The following is a 17,112-nucleotide window of genomic DNA, read 5'->3' on the forward strand; positions in this document are numbered from 1 at the left end:
ATTTCCTTGTCCTCCCTCCTCTACAGCTCTTCTTGTTCCATAATGTGCTTTCAAACTTTTGGCATTTTTTGTTGTATCTGCCAATTCTCAGGTCCAAAAAGATTGAATTGACAAGCACCCCCCCCAACAACCCCACATCAATTCAGCTTCTTACCGAGTGAAGCAGGTGAGTTGCTATTACATCCAGTACCACTGCTGTATCACTGCTAGACAAAACGGCGTCTACAATACGGTAGAATGCAGCATTCTTCAAGGTAGAGGCCCCTTTACTTGGTTTTACTTTCTTTACTGTTGCTTTGGTTAATGCTCCGCTTCATGAGAAGATCATTTTTATTCATTAAATCGTCTTGATATGCATAATATTTAGGTTTTGGTGGGGTAAATGTGTTGGTTCTTTACCACAGTAATTCACAGTAGAACAAAGACACTAAAGTCTGCCCTGAGGAGCAATAAAGACTGTATGATTAGAATAATTACAGAACTGGAGAAGTCATTTGGCACGTGGTGAATGTTTTAAGAACACATCATGTAAAATAGGTCACATTTAATTTTTTTTATATCCACAACAAAATATTAACTTTGCTCACATTAATTATGTATTTATTCCAAGCTCAATATGGCTCATTTACAAGTAATGCAGGAGACCTTATTGTTGATTTGCCAAACCTGACATTACGTACCCTGACACTTGAGAACATTTACTAGGCATTGTATAAACACAGAACACACGAGACAAAATTACTTCTAATCTAAATGCATACATCTTTAAATAGTAATCAATTGGATTTTACACGTGACTGAACTGTTTAAGCCATTATCTCTATCTCAAAAGCTGACTAGGTATTAAGATAAGATTCTGAAGCAAACAGTATTTAATGGATGACAAATTGAGTTTCAATAGCGTCTGGCTCAGGAGATCATGCAGAGAACATTTTATCCTCTATGTTTAATTAGATTACATTGAAACTAAACAGCTTTCACTGCTCTGGCGTTTCTTCTTTTGAAATGTAAAGAATTCTGTCCTAATTTCTAATAGCTTTTTGTCATTGTACCCTAATTCTCAAAACACAGTATTGCTCAATGCAGATACACAAAATGGGCTATGTGAGGTAAGCTGGCGGATCTCTCGTACAATTATAGAGAAGAGAATATTGAGCCTGTTTCATTTCAACCTTATCCACAATATATCTCAATACCATCTCAACGATGCAAACAAAACTGTTTAATTAAAATAAAAATAAAATGACTGTACATTGACAAGCAGCTTTAAAAACAGGACAAAATAAGGATGGTTTGAATTGTTTTAAAAGAAAAACACATAAAACAACATGAATACCAGAACATAACCACCTGACTACCTCCCTATTGATCTAATTGGTATAGATCTACATAGAGGTGGCCTTACTCTCTTCCTTGCTGTCAGGAAGGAGATGATACAGTAGGGTGAAAGGAAGAAGGCAGTGCTGTGATCATCCAAGCTGAAAGAAAAGGACCACCACATCAGCTACAGGATCTGGACCCCTCCCTCTCCACATCTCCAACCCTAACCATGATAATGACCGCACTTTCATGTTGGAGTAAATATGGTCCGAGTCCTGTGGTTTGAAGGGGTTGACAGTAGCTGGCTGTTGTTTACCCCAGATCAGTTTACTGTGTAAAAGAAAAGATGTCTGATACCAGGAGGACAAGTCATCTGCTCTCTAACAATTTCCTCTGTGGAAACGATTTGGATCTCTTCCCTCTCTGCTTTGGAGAATGACAGTAAACAACAGGGTGCAGCTATGCCCTGGTAGTGTAATTATCAGTGAAAGGAAAATGAAGAGATAAACTCCACGTCATCTAAGTGTCTTTGTAGATGGGGTTCTATATGTCAACCGCAAGATCATAGGGTAATGTCCTTGTCAACTATGTAATATAGCACGCTGCATATTACATGCAAAGCTATAGAGATTTTGCTGCAAATAAAACAACCAACTTGTGCTCCTATCTGCAAATTCTCTCACCTCTCACCCATTTTCAGACTGTATGATGGCTAGAGCTTTGGAGTGAACTGTGCGCGATCTCTCCATAAAAATGTCCCCATGTGCTTGTTGTGCTGTCTGCCTTCCATTTGCATGCAATTTTTCTTTTCAGCCTTATCACCAGACAGTATGCTGTGAGGTGGGAGTGCTCTGCTCCCTTCGTTTCAGAGGATGGACCCAGGCTTTATCACAAGGTAATTCTCCCACTCTCACTAGCCCACCTTGAATTATTTAACTGTTATTCCAGTTCTAACCCAGGAGAGGGAAACACAACAGAAAAAGCTTTAAAAAACACTCATTTACATCAATTTATTAGATCTTAATTACACATGTTTGCCAAGCTGGGAAATAGTGTTACTGTCTCATTAAATAGAAAAGGAAATAAATGAATCATTGACAATCTGCTAAATCAAATAGGGGTGAGGTGCAGGTGTGGAAATACTAATTGAATTGAAGGTTTATTCAGCAAGCCCTTATCATTTATAAGAACTATGGGCATTTTCAGTTAAGTCAATCTCTGGGTGCACACTATAATCTCCTGGTCATGCTTCAGCAACAGGCTATTATGATTCAGTAATTATACACAGTATTAAATACTGATGAGTTCAGAATTAAATGTGTGTTTTATTTCCCCCCCAACAAATTGCAATAGTGGGGGAGTAACGTTTATAAGGTTCATGATTATGAGAGGATGAAAAACATAACTTTGTGTGCTCAATGGACTGTACACTTACACACTTACTATCTACAGATGATAACTTTTCCCTTAACTTATTCATATAATTCATAGCTATTTGCGTGTTTGTGTCATAAAATGAGATGCTCTTCAGAATGATTCGCGTGGTTCACTGCTAGAATGTTATCTAAGGCAATGACAGCCCCACAATAGGAGCACACCACAGTGTTGAGAGACGCGCATACTTTCAGTCAAGGCAGCAGCTTGTCTCTCTCAGAAGCGTCATCGCGCACTTGTCAATCAGCGGACGGTCCTTTTGACGCGCATCATCTCCACCTGATCATCAGGTTTCCTCCAGGTTGAGACAATGGGCGGTCTTTCAGTGCCGAGGGCACTATTTCCCGGACACAATGATACAACATTATTATCGCTCGTTTAGGCTTATTAAATTTGAAAACGTATATCACACCAACTGAGAGAAAACGACAGCAGCCAATGGAGCTGTATTTCCCTTCTAAATAGCGCATCCTATTGAGTTCATCCAATGTCATTCAATCACAACTTTTTTTCTTCCTTAATTGTTATCATGCATGATTTATAGCACATTATCTCAACGTATCGCATCAACCCCTCTCCTTGTATTACTGTTGATTTCAACACTGTAATGGCTCATGGGACGTGCTGGACATGAGAGTTTTCATGAGAATTAATTGAAATTGATGATAAGACTTTATGTAGGACACAATTTATATGCAACAATAATAATAATGATAATGATACTACTACTACTATTAATAATAATACAAATAATAATAAAGAAATTACAGGAGGAATACGATTTAATATTGCCACTGTTCAGGATCTTACCAGCTGAGGTGTCAAATTTCGACTCAGCCTACAAGTGCAAATCATTCTTGAAAGACGACTTTATATTTAATTCAATTTGGCATGAATTCATACACTATATCAAATAAAACGCACTGACTATACATCGGCATTGTAAATTGTTTGATGCAGCCTTATTTTCACTTTCATTTGAATAATTATGCACAACAGAGAAGGTACGGGAACAAACCACTTAAACATACAATTTACTCAACGAGTCTTTCAGATAACTGTAATTGCTTAGTTGAATATTCGACAACCTAATTTCGGTTGTCGATTCGCCGCCCTTGGGAAAGTCTTTTGAAGTGAAAGTGAAAGGGAGAATTCAGGAAAAATAATTAATTTCACCAAGCACGTTTAGAGACACTCTACCCTCCTCTGTATTTAGGCATATTTATGACAAAATGATTCTTCACAATATCAGAAAATTAAAGAAGACATTCTTTACCGCGTTATCTTGCGTCTACTCTAGACGTATAACATTTCTGTAATGTTTGTACCACTGATGGAGCATGGGACAGGCAGTAGCCCACCATTCAGGAAGAGATGAAATGACAATATAGGCTATTGTAGTTGTAAGAGCCATTGCATCGTAGACTGTAACAGTAGGTTATTTAGATCAAATAACAAGTAAAGACAAAAGTTATTTAGAAATAAAATGGTGTGCAGTCGGGGAAGAGGGAGAGTGAGAGAAGCAAGAGAGTAGAGCCTATTCACGTTTCCTATCACCACCGCTCTTTCCCCTGTCAATGAGCGTCTTATGCAATCAATTGTTTAAAAAAAACTTTAATTTAATTTATGGAAACCTCATGCTCTTAGTCATCTGAAACGTACTGTATATCTTGGAATACGTTTTCAACGTGCTTGGTGAATTACTAAAGCTAGGCCAAGACAACACTTCTCAGGAACCGTTCACTGTTGGTTGCAAGTCATGTATATGTACCTGAATACGTCTAACTATACTAAAATGAATACTTACAATAACAAAAAAGTTTGCATTAGTAATAATAATTACATATGTATTATAATGTAATAATATATCGTGATAAATTATTCTTATGATAATATGTATAAATTATCCTTATGATAATATGCTTTAAAGACCTGTACGATTAACTTAACTATAAAGGGCATATAGGATATCCTACAGCCAAATATATGGTGATGCATTTTCCTCCGAGTCCCTGGTCCTCCTCGCGCTCAGGGTGGGATTAGAAGAGCGCTGTGTGTGTTTAGACGTACTGCGCATGCTCCTGTGGCACTTTCACTACCTGCCTCTGAAAACCTTATTTCACATGGAGCAGCCCGGAGTTATCAACCATTTGCGTAAACGCTGGATTCAAGTGCTGAGTGGCGGTTAACAGTCTCTGGCGATAGCAGCAAAACAAGATAAGAACTGCAGCTCTAGATATATTGCCTTCTGTCTTCGATGCTATATTGTCCTCGTCGGGTATCAACATGCATCAGAAAACCTAACTTTTATAGAGTTTCTCATCAGAACGCTGCGCATTGCTCTTTTCAAAACGGATATCTTACTACGGTGTGATGAAGCACTGATATTTTACGTAAGTAAAGGAAATATACTTTTTGAAACATTTTATCTCACACTAATGTATATCTGCGAAATATATTTAATTGGATTACTTAGTTTTATTATATATGTAGGCCAATGTAACTTTTTACCGTGTGTTAGTTAGGCAAACTGAGACTATACTGTCACTAAATATTAGAAAGAGACTTGACATATTGTCTGTGATATTTACCTTTTCAGACCAAAAGTATTTTGTACCAACATGTCTAAACCAATGGATCACGTAAAACGCCCGATGAATGCCTTCATGGTTTGGTCCAGAGCGCAGAGAAGAAAAATGGCTCAGGAGAACCCAAAAATGCACAACTCCGAGATCAGCAAAAGATTGGGAGCGGAGTGGAAACTTCTCACCGAGTCAGAGAAAAGGCCATTCATTGACGAAGCTAAACGACTGAGAGCCATGCACATGAAGGAACACCCTGACTATAAATACAGACCTAGGCGGAAGCCAAAGACTCTGATGAAAAAAGACAAGTTTGCCTTCCCAGTGCCCTACAATCTTGGAGAGCACGACGCGCTTAAAGTTAGCGGTCTATCTCATGGAGCACTTCACGAGTCCCTATTAGGGAACCCAGACAAGGCAGCAGCGGCAGCGGCGGCCGCAGCAGCGAGAGTCTTCTTCAACCCGTCCATGACCACGAACCCCTATTCATTTTTTGACCTCGGGTCGAAGATGTCAGAGCTTTCCTCTCCATCGTTTCCTTACCCATCTCTGGGGTACCCTGGTGGCACGGCTTTCTCTGGAACTGGTAGTGTTGGTGGAACACACACTCACACTCACTCTCATCCAGCCCCGGGCAACCCAGGCTACATGATCCCCTGTAACTGTACGGGCTGGCCCTCTGCGGGTCTTCAGCCACCGCTAGCCTACATCCTGCTGCCTGGCATGGGCAAACCTCAACTTGACTACCCTGCATATGCAGCGGCATTATGATAGCCTATATTGGATTTAGGAGACGTTTAAATGTGAAGAAAAAAAATATTCATGCAAGAGTTTATTATGCATGCACAAACTTGTACATGTGATGAAGTGCTCGTTGTCTCAGATATCACATGTGTATGTATATTGATTAATGCCTTTATCGAAGGTAATTCTTATATAGCGAACTCTCTAAACTAATATTCATACATCTCCGGGCAAATCCCAGAGGGTCCGAACAAAAGGATGGCAGAAATACTGAACTGGGGAGGAACAGGGTAGGAGATCTATTTGCCCGTGTCAATGTGAATACTCATTTGAAAGGTACCATATTTGATCTATATCTGTGGCAAATGCACCTGCTTGACTTGTTGTTATCAAGTAGGCCTAGTTTACTGCATCCCACAACAAATCAGATATAGGTAAACACGAACTGGCCATAATTTTTGTTCATATATTGTACCTGATAATTCAATATTGTTTAAAGAGTCTAATCACTGGCTATTATGATTTATATTGTTGGTCAAGAAGGAATGATAATTGTTTGTCCGTCTGGCTTTCTTGTTTCAATCAGAATGACATAAGCCTGTAAATGTGTACAGATAAATGATGCTAATAGTTAATTTGCCATTAGGCTAGTGCTTGAGATAGGGCCTGGAACTGACTGGGTTGTTTGATTAGAAATCCAGTGTATATTTTGAGTTTTTAAACACTGTTTTATAGATGTCTGTACTATTTATTGTTTAGTGGAATGATTATGGTGACCCTGTCGATTGAACAGAGGACATACCTTGTCCTGTAACATTTGCACAGTAAATAGGAAGTGCTTATATAATGTAATTTATTTTAAAGAATGACGAGCCCAAAAGTTTTTTTAATTCGACTACAATCGTTCGCCTTTCTGTCAACATTGGCAAGACACAAAATGATCACTGATCATTTTTGATTCTTGAGACTTGTGCATTTATGTGCATAAGGAGCATCATTCGTTTTTACTAACTCTTAATGAAGTTGTCTGTTTTGTGTTTTATTTAACACCACTTACATGTACTTTAAACTCTTAAATGCTATTCTTTTCATTTGTTGAACAAAGGATTATAATAAAGCGTATGCGGACAAACAGAAAGAATCGCTGTAGTTCTTGTTGAATTGCTAACAAGATTTTTTATCTGAATTGCCCTGATGTGGTCAGTCCAGGTGAAGTGTAAGGTATCCTCCAAAGGCCGCTTTTGTTCGTGTTTTGAATAGCATTACTCGGAAATCTAAATCAACCCATTGTAATCAAGAGCCAAAACCTGATTTATCACAATTTTAATCGTGAATAGGAAGGAAGATACAACTGAGTGGGTTTCTTTTAAACCCTCTATTCCCAGTAAAAAAAAGTGAGCTCTTCGGGCCTGTAGAACAGGCATCTCTTTGAGGTATTAAAACAGGGCCTGAATTAGATCTAAGTGCCAGCGTCCAATTACAAAACACAACTAATAGCATTGTATTTTTCTTATTCAATGAAAATACTTCAATATGCTTAGCTATGGCACAGTTTATCACATCTGCTGTGTGTGTTCGTGTGTGCGTGTGTCGGGAATATCTGAATTTATGCTCATTATGACATGTAATACATTGGGCATGTTATTCAAGCAAACTACCCCTCATAGATAACATTAATAAGTTAATTCATATGGATCAGAGCGATTATGCAAAACTAATTTAGACTGTCCAGGGATAATTATCTCCGACACGGTTAATTAAACCCTTTCACCACTCTGGATTCTCTATTGTAATACTCCGATCACTTCTCTCCACGGAACTTCCTACTTTGCCCTGGAAATAACGCGCAATTGAGCTTGTTTCATGCAGTATAAAATAGAAAAATAACAAACATTTATCATCTCAGAATTATTTCTGCACATTTGAATTCTTCACGGGGGACTTTTATTTCTATCTTTGCTCCCCATACTGACACCAATATTCTATAACTTGCTGTTTGGCCTTGTTAGATAATAGGCCTGAACATTAATAGACGAGAGTATGGGCTATTGTGTCATTTTATTTCGAAAACAGAAAGGATATGTCCTTTGATTGTTTTCTTGAAAGGTAGGCTAGCACTTTATCGTTTTTGGTTTGAAAGAAGATATTTTGAAAGGGCAGCCAACAGTTTGCTGACCAAAACGCCTGAGAAGGTCGCCAGGTTGATAAAAGAGCGCGCATTACCAGCTCAGTGACCATTTCCCTCTTCTTTCTTTGCCCTTTTATTATACTTTACTTAAGGAAAGGGGGAAGAAACCCTGAAAGAACTTTTTCTTCACTGGGAGCGTTTAGACGGTCGAGGAGGTTTTGTCTGGGAACAAAACGTGGGTTGGGAGGTTTTTGTGAGAGTGTTGTTTGTTGAAGTGGAGCTCAGCAAAAAGCGGCTGCTTTCCCTCATTGTGATGAAAGCAATCAGTGGTATTTGGAAAACTGTTAGCATTGTGCACTTCTCTGTGTCCATTGTGGAGGATTTCTTTTCACAAGGTTTTTTTCAACCGATCCAGCTGGCCGGAGTGAATAGCACTGCAATGTGTACACGCTTTGTCCCCCCAAGCCCTTCAAGTAGCCCACTTTGAATGGAGTGAGTTGACACTGCATGACAGTGAAACAACACAATAAAAAATACATGAGCACATGAATAGAAGCAGGAGCATAAATAAATAAAATGGGTGGCCAAAACTGGATAAACTGAATGACAAAACGGTGAAAGGGGAGCAAAATATATATTTAACACGCCAGATTAGCATTAGAATGCAATCTACAAGGCAGAACAATTGATGAATAGGTTACCCGGCCAAGAAAGAAATGGACTAAATGCCTTTTGAATAGATATGCTTTTTTCTCCATGGAAGAAAAGTGGACTCAATGGGAAAGGTGGAGATGCAACTATGCAAATAACTAGGGGGAAACTTTTTTTCCCCCAGAAAATGTTTTTCCAGAGTTGATTCCAAGATAGGCAAATCATAGAATTACAGACTTTCAGGCTTGAACTCCCTGAATGTGAGTGCCAGTGTTGAAAAGGCCTAAAATCCTTTAAACAATCATGCTCATAAACAAGATTGGATTTCAATATAATTTAATTTAGGGGAAAAAAACTCTTAAAACTAAATGCACGAGACTGACTGAGGAGCTTCATCAAATCCCTCAATCACAGCTCAAAATGGTATTTCATGTCTCTGATTACTTCAGCATAACCAAACTCAGTCTCATATCCAAAACCATGGCCGCAAAAACACCATCTGTCATGCAGGCTCACACTTGTAGAGTCCAGAATGGCTGCGGTGGTATGTCTGTTATGTGACAGTCCAAAAAGATATTGAAGGGTGTACAGCATAAATCAAGCTTTGACCATATATTTTTTTAAATGGTATAATGTAGGAAGTGTACTGAGGGCAGTGTTTGAGATGGTGATCCAAGTCTGTCAAATTCATCCCATGGGGAATGAAGGGTTTTACTTTGACCCTGCTGAGGTGAATATAGCCAACAGATCATCATGGAAGGAAACGGATGTCTGCAGTTGATTATGCTGTTACACTTTTCGTCCAGACTTACATATACCAGTATAATTCTATTCAGGTCTGAAACTAAATATTTTAATACCCCTCTGTAAATAAACTGTATGATTCTGATATAAATTAGAAATACAGAATATTGGGCTCTAACTAAGACAAGCGTCAAACCCATTCCATGGAGGCCCGAGAGTCTAGGGGTTTTCGCTCCTTCCTTGTACTTGACTGATCAATAAGGTCACTGATTAGTTAGGAACTCCCCTCACCTGGGTGTCTAGGTCTTAATTAGACACAGCATTAAAAGGAAATAATGAAAACTAGCGTACACTCAGCCCTCCATGGAATGAGTTTGACACCCGTGCTCTAAGTAAACAGTGGTCAAGCAGCCTCGTGGCAATACAAGCTTTCTGTCTCGATGTAATTGGCAGATGGTCACTTGCGTGTAGATAAGGGAAATTAAAATGGAACTAGGGCCTTCAATCAGATCAAGCGTTAACCAGAAGTGGAACTGCGTCGGGGCTGTCATATCGTTGTGCAGCTGCTCTCGTGACCATTGTATGAAGCCACACCCATCCCACTAGCGTTAGAAGTTCAGAACTAAAAAGTGTAGGTTATATATATATATATATATATATATATATATATATATATATATATATATATATATATATATATATATATATATATATATATATATATAATGACTCTCAAATTGAAAATCATTAAACAAAATAATGAGGATTTCTATTTGCCCTTGCTCAGGCATAGGCTTGCAAAATCTGGAAACTTTCAATACATTTCCCTGGTTTTCCTGAATTCCCGAAATCCCAGCTGTATGATTCCGGGAAGCAGGACATCCGAAATCCCTCAACCAGGATTTCTGGAAAACCAGGGAATGCATTGAAAGTTCCCTGAACTTTGCAACCCCTGCTCAAAAAAAATAGAAGTGTATTGGTCATGTACACAGTTTTGCATATGTTATTGCAGATATAGTGAAATGTGTATGTTTCTAGCTCCAACAGTGCAGCAAAATCTGGCAATACAATAACAATACACACACAATTCCCACCCACCCCTCCCTACCAAAAAGAAAGAACACGAAATGAAGACATATTGGAACTAGCAATATCGGTGTCCGGAACACAAATAAATATGTGAATGGTGGGTATAGACAGTATGGAGCAACAGTGCCTTCAGGAAGTATTCATACCCCTTGACTTATTCCACATTTTGTTGTGTTACAACCTGAATTCAAAATGTATTTCATGTATATCACACATATATACACAATACCCCAAATTTAATGAGAATGAAATGCAGAAATATATCATTTACATAAATATTCACACCCCTGTGTCAATACATGTTAGAATCACCTTTGGCAGCGCTTACAACTGTGAGTTTTTCTGCTTAAGTTTCTAAGAGCTTTGCACAATTGGATTGTACAATATTTGCACATTATTATTTTTTAAATTGTTCAAGCTCTGTCAAGTTGGTTGTTAATCATTGCTAAACAGCCATTTTCAAGTCTTGCCATAGATTTTCAAGCCGATTTAAGTCAAAACAGTAACTATGCCCATCGGGAAAATTCAATGTCTTCTTGCTAAGCAACTCATGTATTTTTGGCCTTGTGTTTTAGGTTGTTGTCCTGCTGAACGGTGAATTTGCCTCCCAGTGTCTGTTGGAAAGCAGACTGAACCAGGTTTTCCTCTTGGATTTTTCCTGTGCTTAGCTGTATTCCATTTCTTTTGATCCTAAAAAACTACCTAGTCCTTGCCGATGACAAACATTTCCATAACATGATGCAGCCACCACCACGCTTGAAAATATGAAGAGTGGTACTTAGTGATGTGTTGTGTTGGATTTGCCCCAAACATAGCACTTTGTATTCAGGACATGCATTGCTATGCCACATTTCTTTGCAGTTTTACTTTAGTGTCTTATTGCAAACATGGTGAATGTTTTGGAATATTTTTCTTCTGTACAGGCTTCCTTCTTTTGACTTTGTCATTTAGGTTAGTATTGTGGACTAACTAGAATGTTGTTGATCCATCCTCAGTTTTCTCCTATCACAGCCATTAATCTCTGTAACTGTTTTAAATTCACCATTGGTCTTATTGTGAAATCCCTGAGCTGTTTCCTTCCTCTCTGGCAACTGAGTTAGGAAGGACGCCTGTATCTTTTTATTGTGACTGGGCGTATTGATACACCATCCAAAGTATAATTAATGCTCAAAGGGATATTCAATGTCTGCTTGAGGTAGTAATTCAAAAATCATGTTAAACACTATTTATTAAACTACTATTATATATGATGAGCCATTAGTAGAATACAGTATATACAGTACCAGTCAAAAGTTTGGCCACACCTACTCATTCAAGGGTTTTCTTTATTTTTACTATTTTCTACATTGTAGAATAATATTGATGACATAAAAAATATGAAATAACACATTTGGAATCATGTAGAAACCAACAAGTATTTTAAAAATCAAAGCAAAGCTGTCTTGTCTTGACGACAGCTTTGCACACTCTTGGCATTCTCTCAACCAGCTTCATGAGGTATGCATTTCCAACAGTCTTGAAGGAGTTCCCACATATACAGAGCACTTGTTGGCTGATTTTCCTTCACTCTGCGGTCCAACTCATACCAACTATCTCAATTGGGTTGAGGTCGGGTGACTGTGGAGGCCAGGTCATCTGATGCAGCACTCCTTCACTCTTCTTCTTGGTCAAGAGCAAAACAGATGGGATGGTGTATCGCTGCAGAATGCTGTGACAGCCATGCTGCTTTAGTGTGTCTTGAATTCTAAATAAATCACTGACAGTGTCACCAGAAAATCACCCCCACACCTCCTCCTCCATGCTTCACGGTGGGAACCACACATGTAGAGATCATCCACTTACCTACACTTCGTCTCACAAAGACACAGCGGTTGGAATCAAAAATCCCAAATTTGGATTCATTAGACCAAAGGACAGATTTCCACTGGTCTAATGTCCATTGCTCGTGTTTCTTGGCCAAATCAAGTCTCTTCTTTTTGGTGTCCTTTAGTAGTGGTTTCTTAGCAGCAATTCGACTGTGAAGGCCTGAGTCATGCAGTCTCCTCTGAACAGTTGATGTTGAGATGTGTCTGTTACTTGAACTCTGTGAAGCATTTATTTGGGCTGCAATCTGAGGAGCAGTTAACACTAATGAACTTATCCTCTGCAGCAGAGGTAACTAACTCTGGGTATTCCTTTCCTGTGGCGGTCCTCATGAGAGCCAGTTTCATCATTGCACTTGATGGTTTTTGCGACTGCACTTGAAGAAACTTTCAACAATCTAGACATTTTCCGTATTGACTGACCATCATGTCTTAAAGTAATGATGGACTGTCATTTCTCTTTGCTTATTTGAGCTGTTTTTGCCATAATATGGACTTGGTCTTTTACCAAACAGGGCTATCTTCTGTATACCACCCCTACCTTGTCACAACACAACTGGTTGGCTCAAATGCATTAAGGAAAGACTGTGTGTTGCCGCTTTCCATGTTGTCTGTTGTCTGTAGCTTGTGAGGAGTGGAAACACTTTGTTGCTTTTATGAATTTTGTCTTGCTGCTTTTTGTCCTATGTTGCTATGTCTGTATGTTACGTCTTGCTTGTCCTATGTTGCTCTGTCTGTATGCTATGTCTTGCTTGTCCTATGTTGCTATGTCTGTATGCTACATCTTGCTTGTCCTATGTTGCTATGTCTGTATGTTACGTCTTGCTTGTCCTATGTTGCTCTGTCTGTATGCTATGTCTTGCTTGTCCTATGTTGCTCTGTCTGTATGCTATGTCTTGCTTGTCCTATGTTGCTCTGTCTGTATGCTGTCTTGCTTGTCCTATGTTGCTCTGTCTGTATGCTATGTCTTGCTTGTCCTATGTTGCTATTATCTATATTGTAATTGTTTTTAATAACCTGCCCAGGGACTACTGTTGAAAATTAGCTGGCTGGCTAAAACCGGTACTTTTACTGAAACTTTGATTAATGTGCACTGTCCCTGTAAAAATAAAATAAACTCAAACATTCCACAAATGTACTTTCAACAAGGCACACCTGTTAATTGAAATGCATTACAGGTGACTACCCATGAGGCTGATTGAGAGAATGCCAAGAGTGGGCAAAGCTGTCATCACGGCAAAGGGTGGCTACTTTGAAGAATTACAAATATAAAATACATTTCGATTTGCTTAACACTTTTTTGGTTGCTACATGATTCCATATGTGTTGTTTCATAGTGTTGATGTCTTCACTATTATTCTACAATGTAGAAAATATTAATAATAAGGAAAAACCCTGGAATGAGTAGTTGTGTCCAAACTCCACAGTACCAGTCAAAAATTTAGACACACCTATTCATTCCAGGGTGTTTATTTTTAATATTTTCTACATTGTAGAATAATAGTGTGGACATCCAAACTATGAAATAACACACATGGAATCATTTATTAACCCCCCCAAAAAATGTTAAACAAATATATTTCATATTTTAGATTCTTTGCCTTGGCATTCTCTCAACCAGCTTCATGGAATGCATTTCAATTAACAGGTGTTAAAAGTTCATTTGTGGAATTTCTTTCCTTAATGCATTTGAGCCTATCAGTTCTGTTGTGACATGGTAAGGGTGGTATACAGTAGATATACCTATTTGGTAAAAGACTAAGTTCTTATTAGGGCAAGAACAGCTGAAATAAGCAAAGAGAAATTACAGTCCATCACTACATATAAAACATGAAGGTCAGTCAATCTAGAACATTTCAAGAACTTCGAAAGTTCAGTGCAGTTCCAAAAGCCATCAAGCGCCATGATGAAACTGGCTCTCATGAGGACCGCCACAGGAAAGGAAGACCCAGAGTTAGTTACCTCTGCTGCAGAGGATAAGTTCATTACACTTACCAGCCTCTGAAATTGCAGCCCAAATAAATGCTTCACAGAGTTCAAGTAACAGACACATCTCAGCATCAACTGTTCAGAGGAGACTGTGTGAATCAGGCCTTCATGGGCCAAATTGCTGCAAAGAAACCACTACTAAAGGACACCAATAAGAAGAAGAGACTTGCTTTGGCCAAGAAACATGATCAATGGACATTAGACCAGTGGAAATCTGTCCTTTGGTCTGATGAGTCCAAATTGGAGATTTTAATTCCAACCGCCGTGTCTTTGTGAGACGAAGAGTAGGTGAACGGATGATCTCTGCATGTGTGGTTCCCACAGTGAAGCATGGAGGAGGAGGTGTGGGGTTGCTTTGCTGGTGACACTGTCAGTGATTTATTTAGGCACACTTAACCAGCATGGCTACCACAGCATTCTGCAGCGATACGCCATCCCATCTGTTTTGCACTTAGTGGGACTATCATTTGTTTTTTCAACAGGACAATGACCCAACACATCTTCAGGCTGTGTAAGGGCTATTTGACCAAGGAGAGTGATGGAATGCTGCATCAGATTACCTGGCCTCCACAATAACCCGACCTCAACCCAATTGAGATGGTTGGGATGAGATGGACGGCAGAGTGAAGGAAAAGCAGCCAACAAGTGCTCCGCATATGTGGGAACTCCTTCAAGACTGTTGGAAAAGTATTCCAGGTGAAGCTGGTTGAGAGAATGCCAAGAGTATGCAAAGCTGTCATCAAAGCAAAGGCTGGCTACTTTGAAGTATCAAAAATATATTTAGATTTGTTTAAAACATTTTTGGTTACTAAATTATTCCATATGTGTTATTTCATAATTTTCATGTCTTCACTATTATTCTACAGTGTGGAAAATTATAAAAATAAAGAAAAACCCTTCAATGAGTAGGTTTGTCCAAACTTTTGACTGGTACAGTGTATATATATAAATATAAACCTATAAAATATATATATATACACACACTTATATCGGGACCTTCATGAAATGGGTTCCCATGGCTGAGCAGCCACACACAAGCCTAAGATCCCCATGTGCAATTCCAAGCATCGGCTGGAGTAGTGTAAAGCCATTGGACTAGGGAGTAGTAGAAACCCGTTCTCTGGAGTGATGAATTAACGCTTCACCATCTGGTAGTCCGACGGACTAATCTTGGTTTGGCGGATGCCAGGAGAACACTACCAAGTTCCAGCAGCAATGCTCTAGCATCTAGTGGTAGCCTTCCCAGAATAGTAGAGGCTGTTTATAGCAGCAAAGGGGGGTTCAACTTCATATTAATGCCCATGATTTTGGAATGAGATGTTCGACTAGCACATGTCCACATACTTTTATTCATGTGGTGTAGGCGGTGAGGTTGCCGTACCAGACTGTGATACAGCCAGAATGCTCTCGGCGGTGCATCTGTAGAAGTTCTGGAGATCTTAAGGATCAAGATGGATTTCTTCAGCCTCCAGAGGTTAAAGTGGCACTGATGCACTTTCTTTACCATGCTGTCAGTGTGAAGGAACCATTTCAAGCCCTCGGTGATGTGCATGCTGAGGAACTTTAAGCTTTTGACACTCCTCTGCAGCCTGTCCATGTGGATGGGGGCGTGCACTGTCTGGTTTCTCTTGTAGTCAACGATCAGCTCCTTTGATTTGTTAAAGTTGGAGGAGAGGTTATTTTCCTGGCACCAGTCTGCCAGGGATCTTACCACCTCCCTGTTGGCTGTCTCATTGTTGTTGGTAATCAGGCCTACCACTGTTGTGTTGTCAGCAAACTTGATGATTGAGTTGGAGACGTGCATGACCATGCAGTCATGGGTGACCAGGAAGTACAGATGGGGGCTGAGCACACACCCATGTGGGGCCCCCGTTTTGAGGATCAGCGTGGCGGGGGTACTGTATTGTTGCCTACCCTCACCACCTGGGGTCTGCCCGTCAGGAAGTCTAGGACCCAGTTGCACAGGGTGGGTTTCAGACCCAGGACCCTGAGCTTAGTGATGAGCTTGGAGGGCACTATGGTGTTGAAGGCTGAGCTGTATTCGATGAACAGCATTCTTACACAATGTAGGTATTCCTTTTGTCCAGGTGGGATTGAGCAGTGTTCAGTGCAATGGCAATTGCATAGTCTGTGGATCTGTTGGGGCGGTATGCAAATTGTAGTGGAGTCTAGGGTGTTGGGTAAGGTGGAGATGATACTTAACTAGCCTCTCAAAGCACTTCATGACAAAAGTGAGTGCTACGGGGCGGTCATAGTCATTTAGTTCAGTTACCTGGACACAGGAACAATAGTGAACATCAAGTGGGGACAACAGACTGGGATAGGGAGAGATTGAATATGTCCGTAAATACTGCAGTCAACTGGTCTTCACATGCTTTGAGGATGCGGCTTGGGATGCCGTCTCGGTTGGCAGCCTTGCGATGGTTAACACGCTTGAATGTCTTACTCACGTAGGCCACGGAGATCAGAAGCACACAGTCCTTGTGAGCGGCGGGGGCCCACGTCTGCTAACTCTGTGTTGTTTTCACCTGCTGTAAGAGAAAAAACATATTACCCATGTTTAATTGAA

General features: G+C 39.7%; 1 protein-coding gene across 1 annotated transcript; it reads left to right on the forward strand.

The window, feature by feature from the left end:
* The first annotated feature begins 4,831 nt into the window (after positions 1 to 4,831).
* On the forward strand, positions 4,832 to 7,218 carry LOC124042903 (transcription factor Sox-21-B). Its single transcript, XM_046361035.1, has 2 exons — positions 4,832 to 5,147; positions 5,354 to 7,218. The coding sequence occupies exon 2, from the start codon at positions 5,376 to 5,378 to the stop codon at positions 6,105 to 6,107; it is 732 nt and encodes a 243-aa protein (XP_046216991.1). The 5' UTR covers positions 4,832 to 5,147; positions 5,354 to 5,375; the 3' UTR covers positions 6,108 to 7,218.
* Positions 7,219 to 17,112: the final 9,894 nt, after the last annotated feature.

The sequence above is a fragment of the Oncorhynchus gorbuscha genome, linkage group LG09 (assembly GCF_021184085.1).
Source record: "Oncorhynchus gorbuscha isolate QuinsamMale2020 ecotype Even-year linkage group LG09, OgorEven_v1.0, whole genome shotgun sequence".
NCBI lineage: Eukaryota > Metazoa > Chordata > Actinopteri > Salmoniformes > Salmonidae > Oncorhynchus > Oncorhynchus gorbuscha.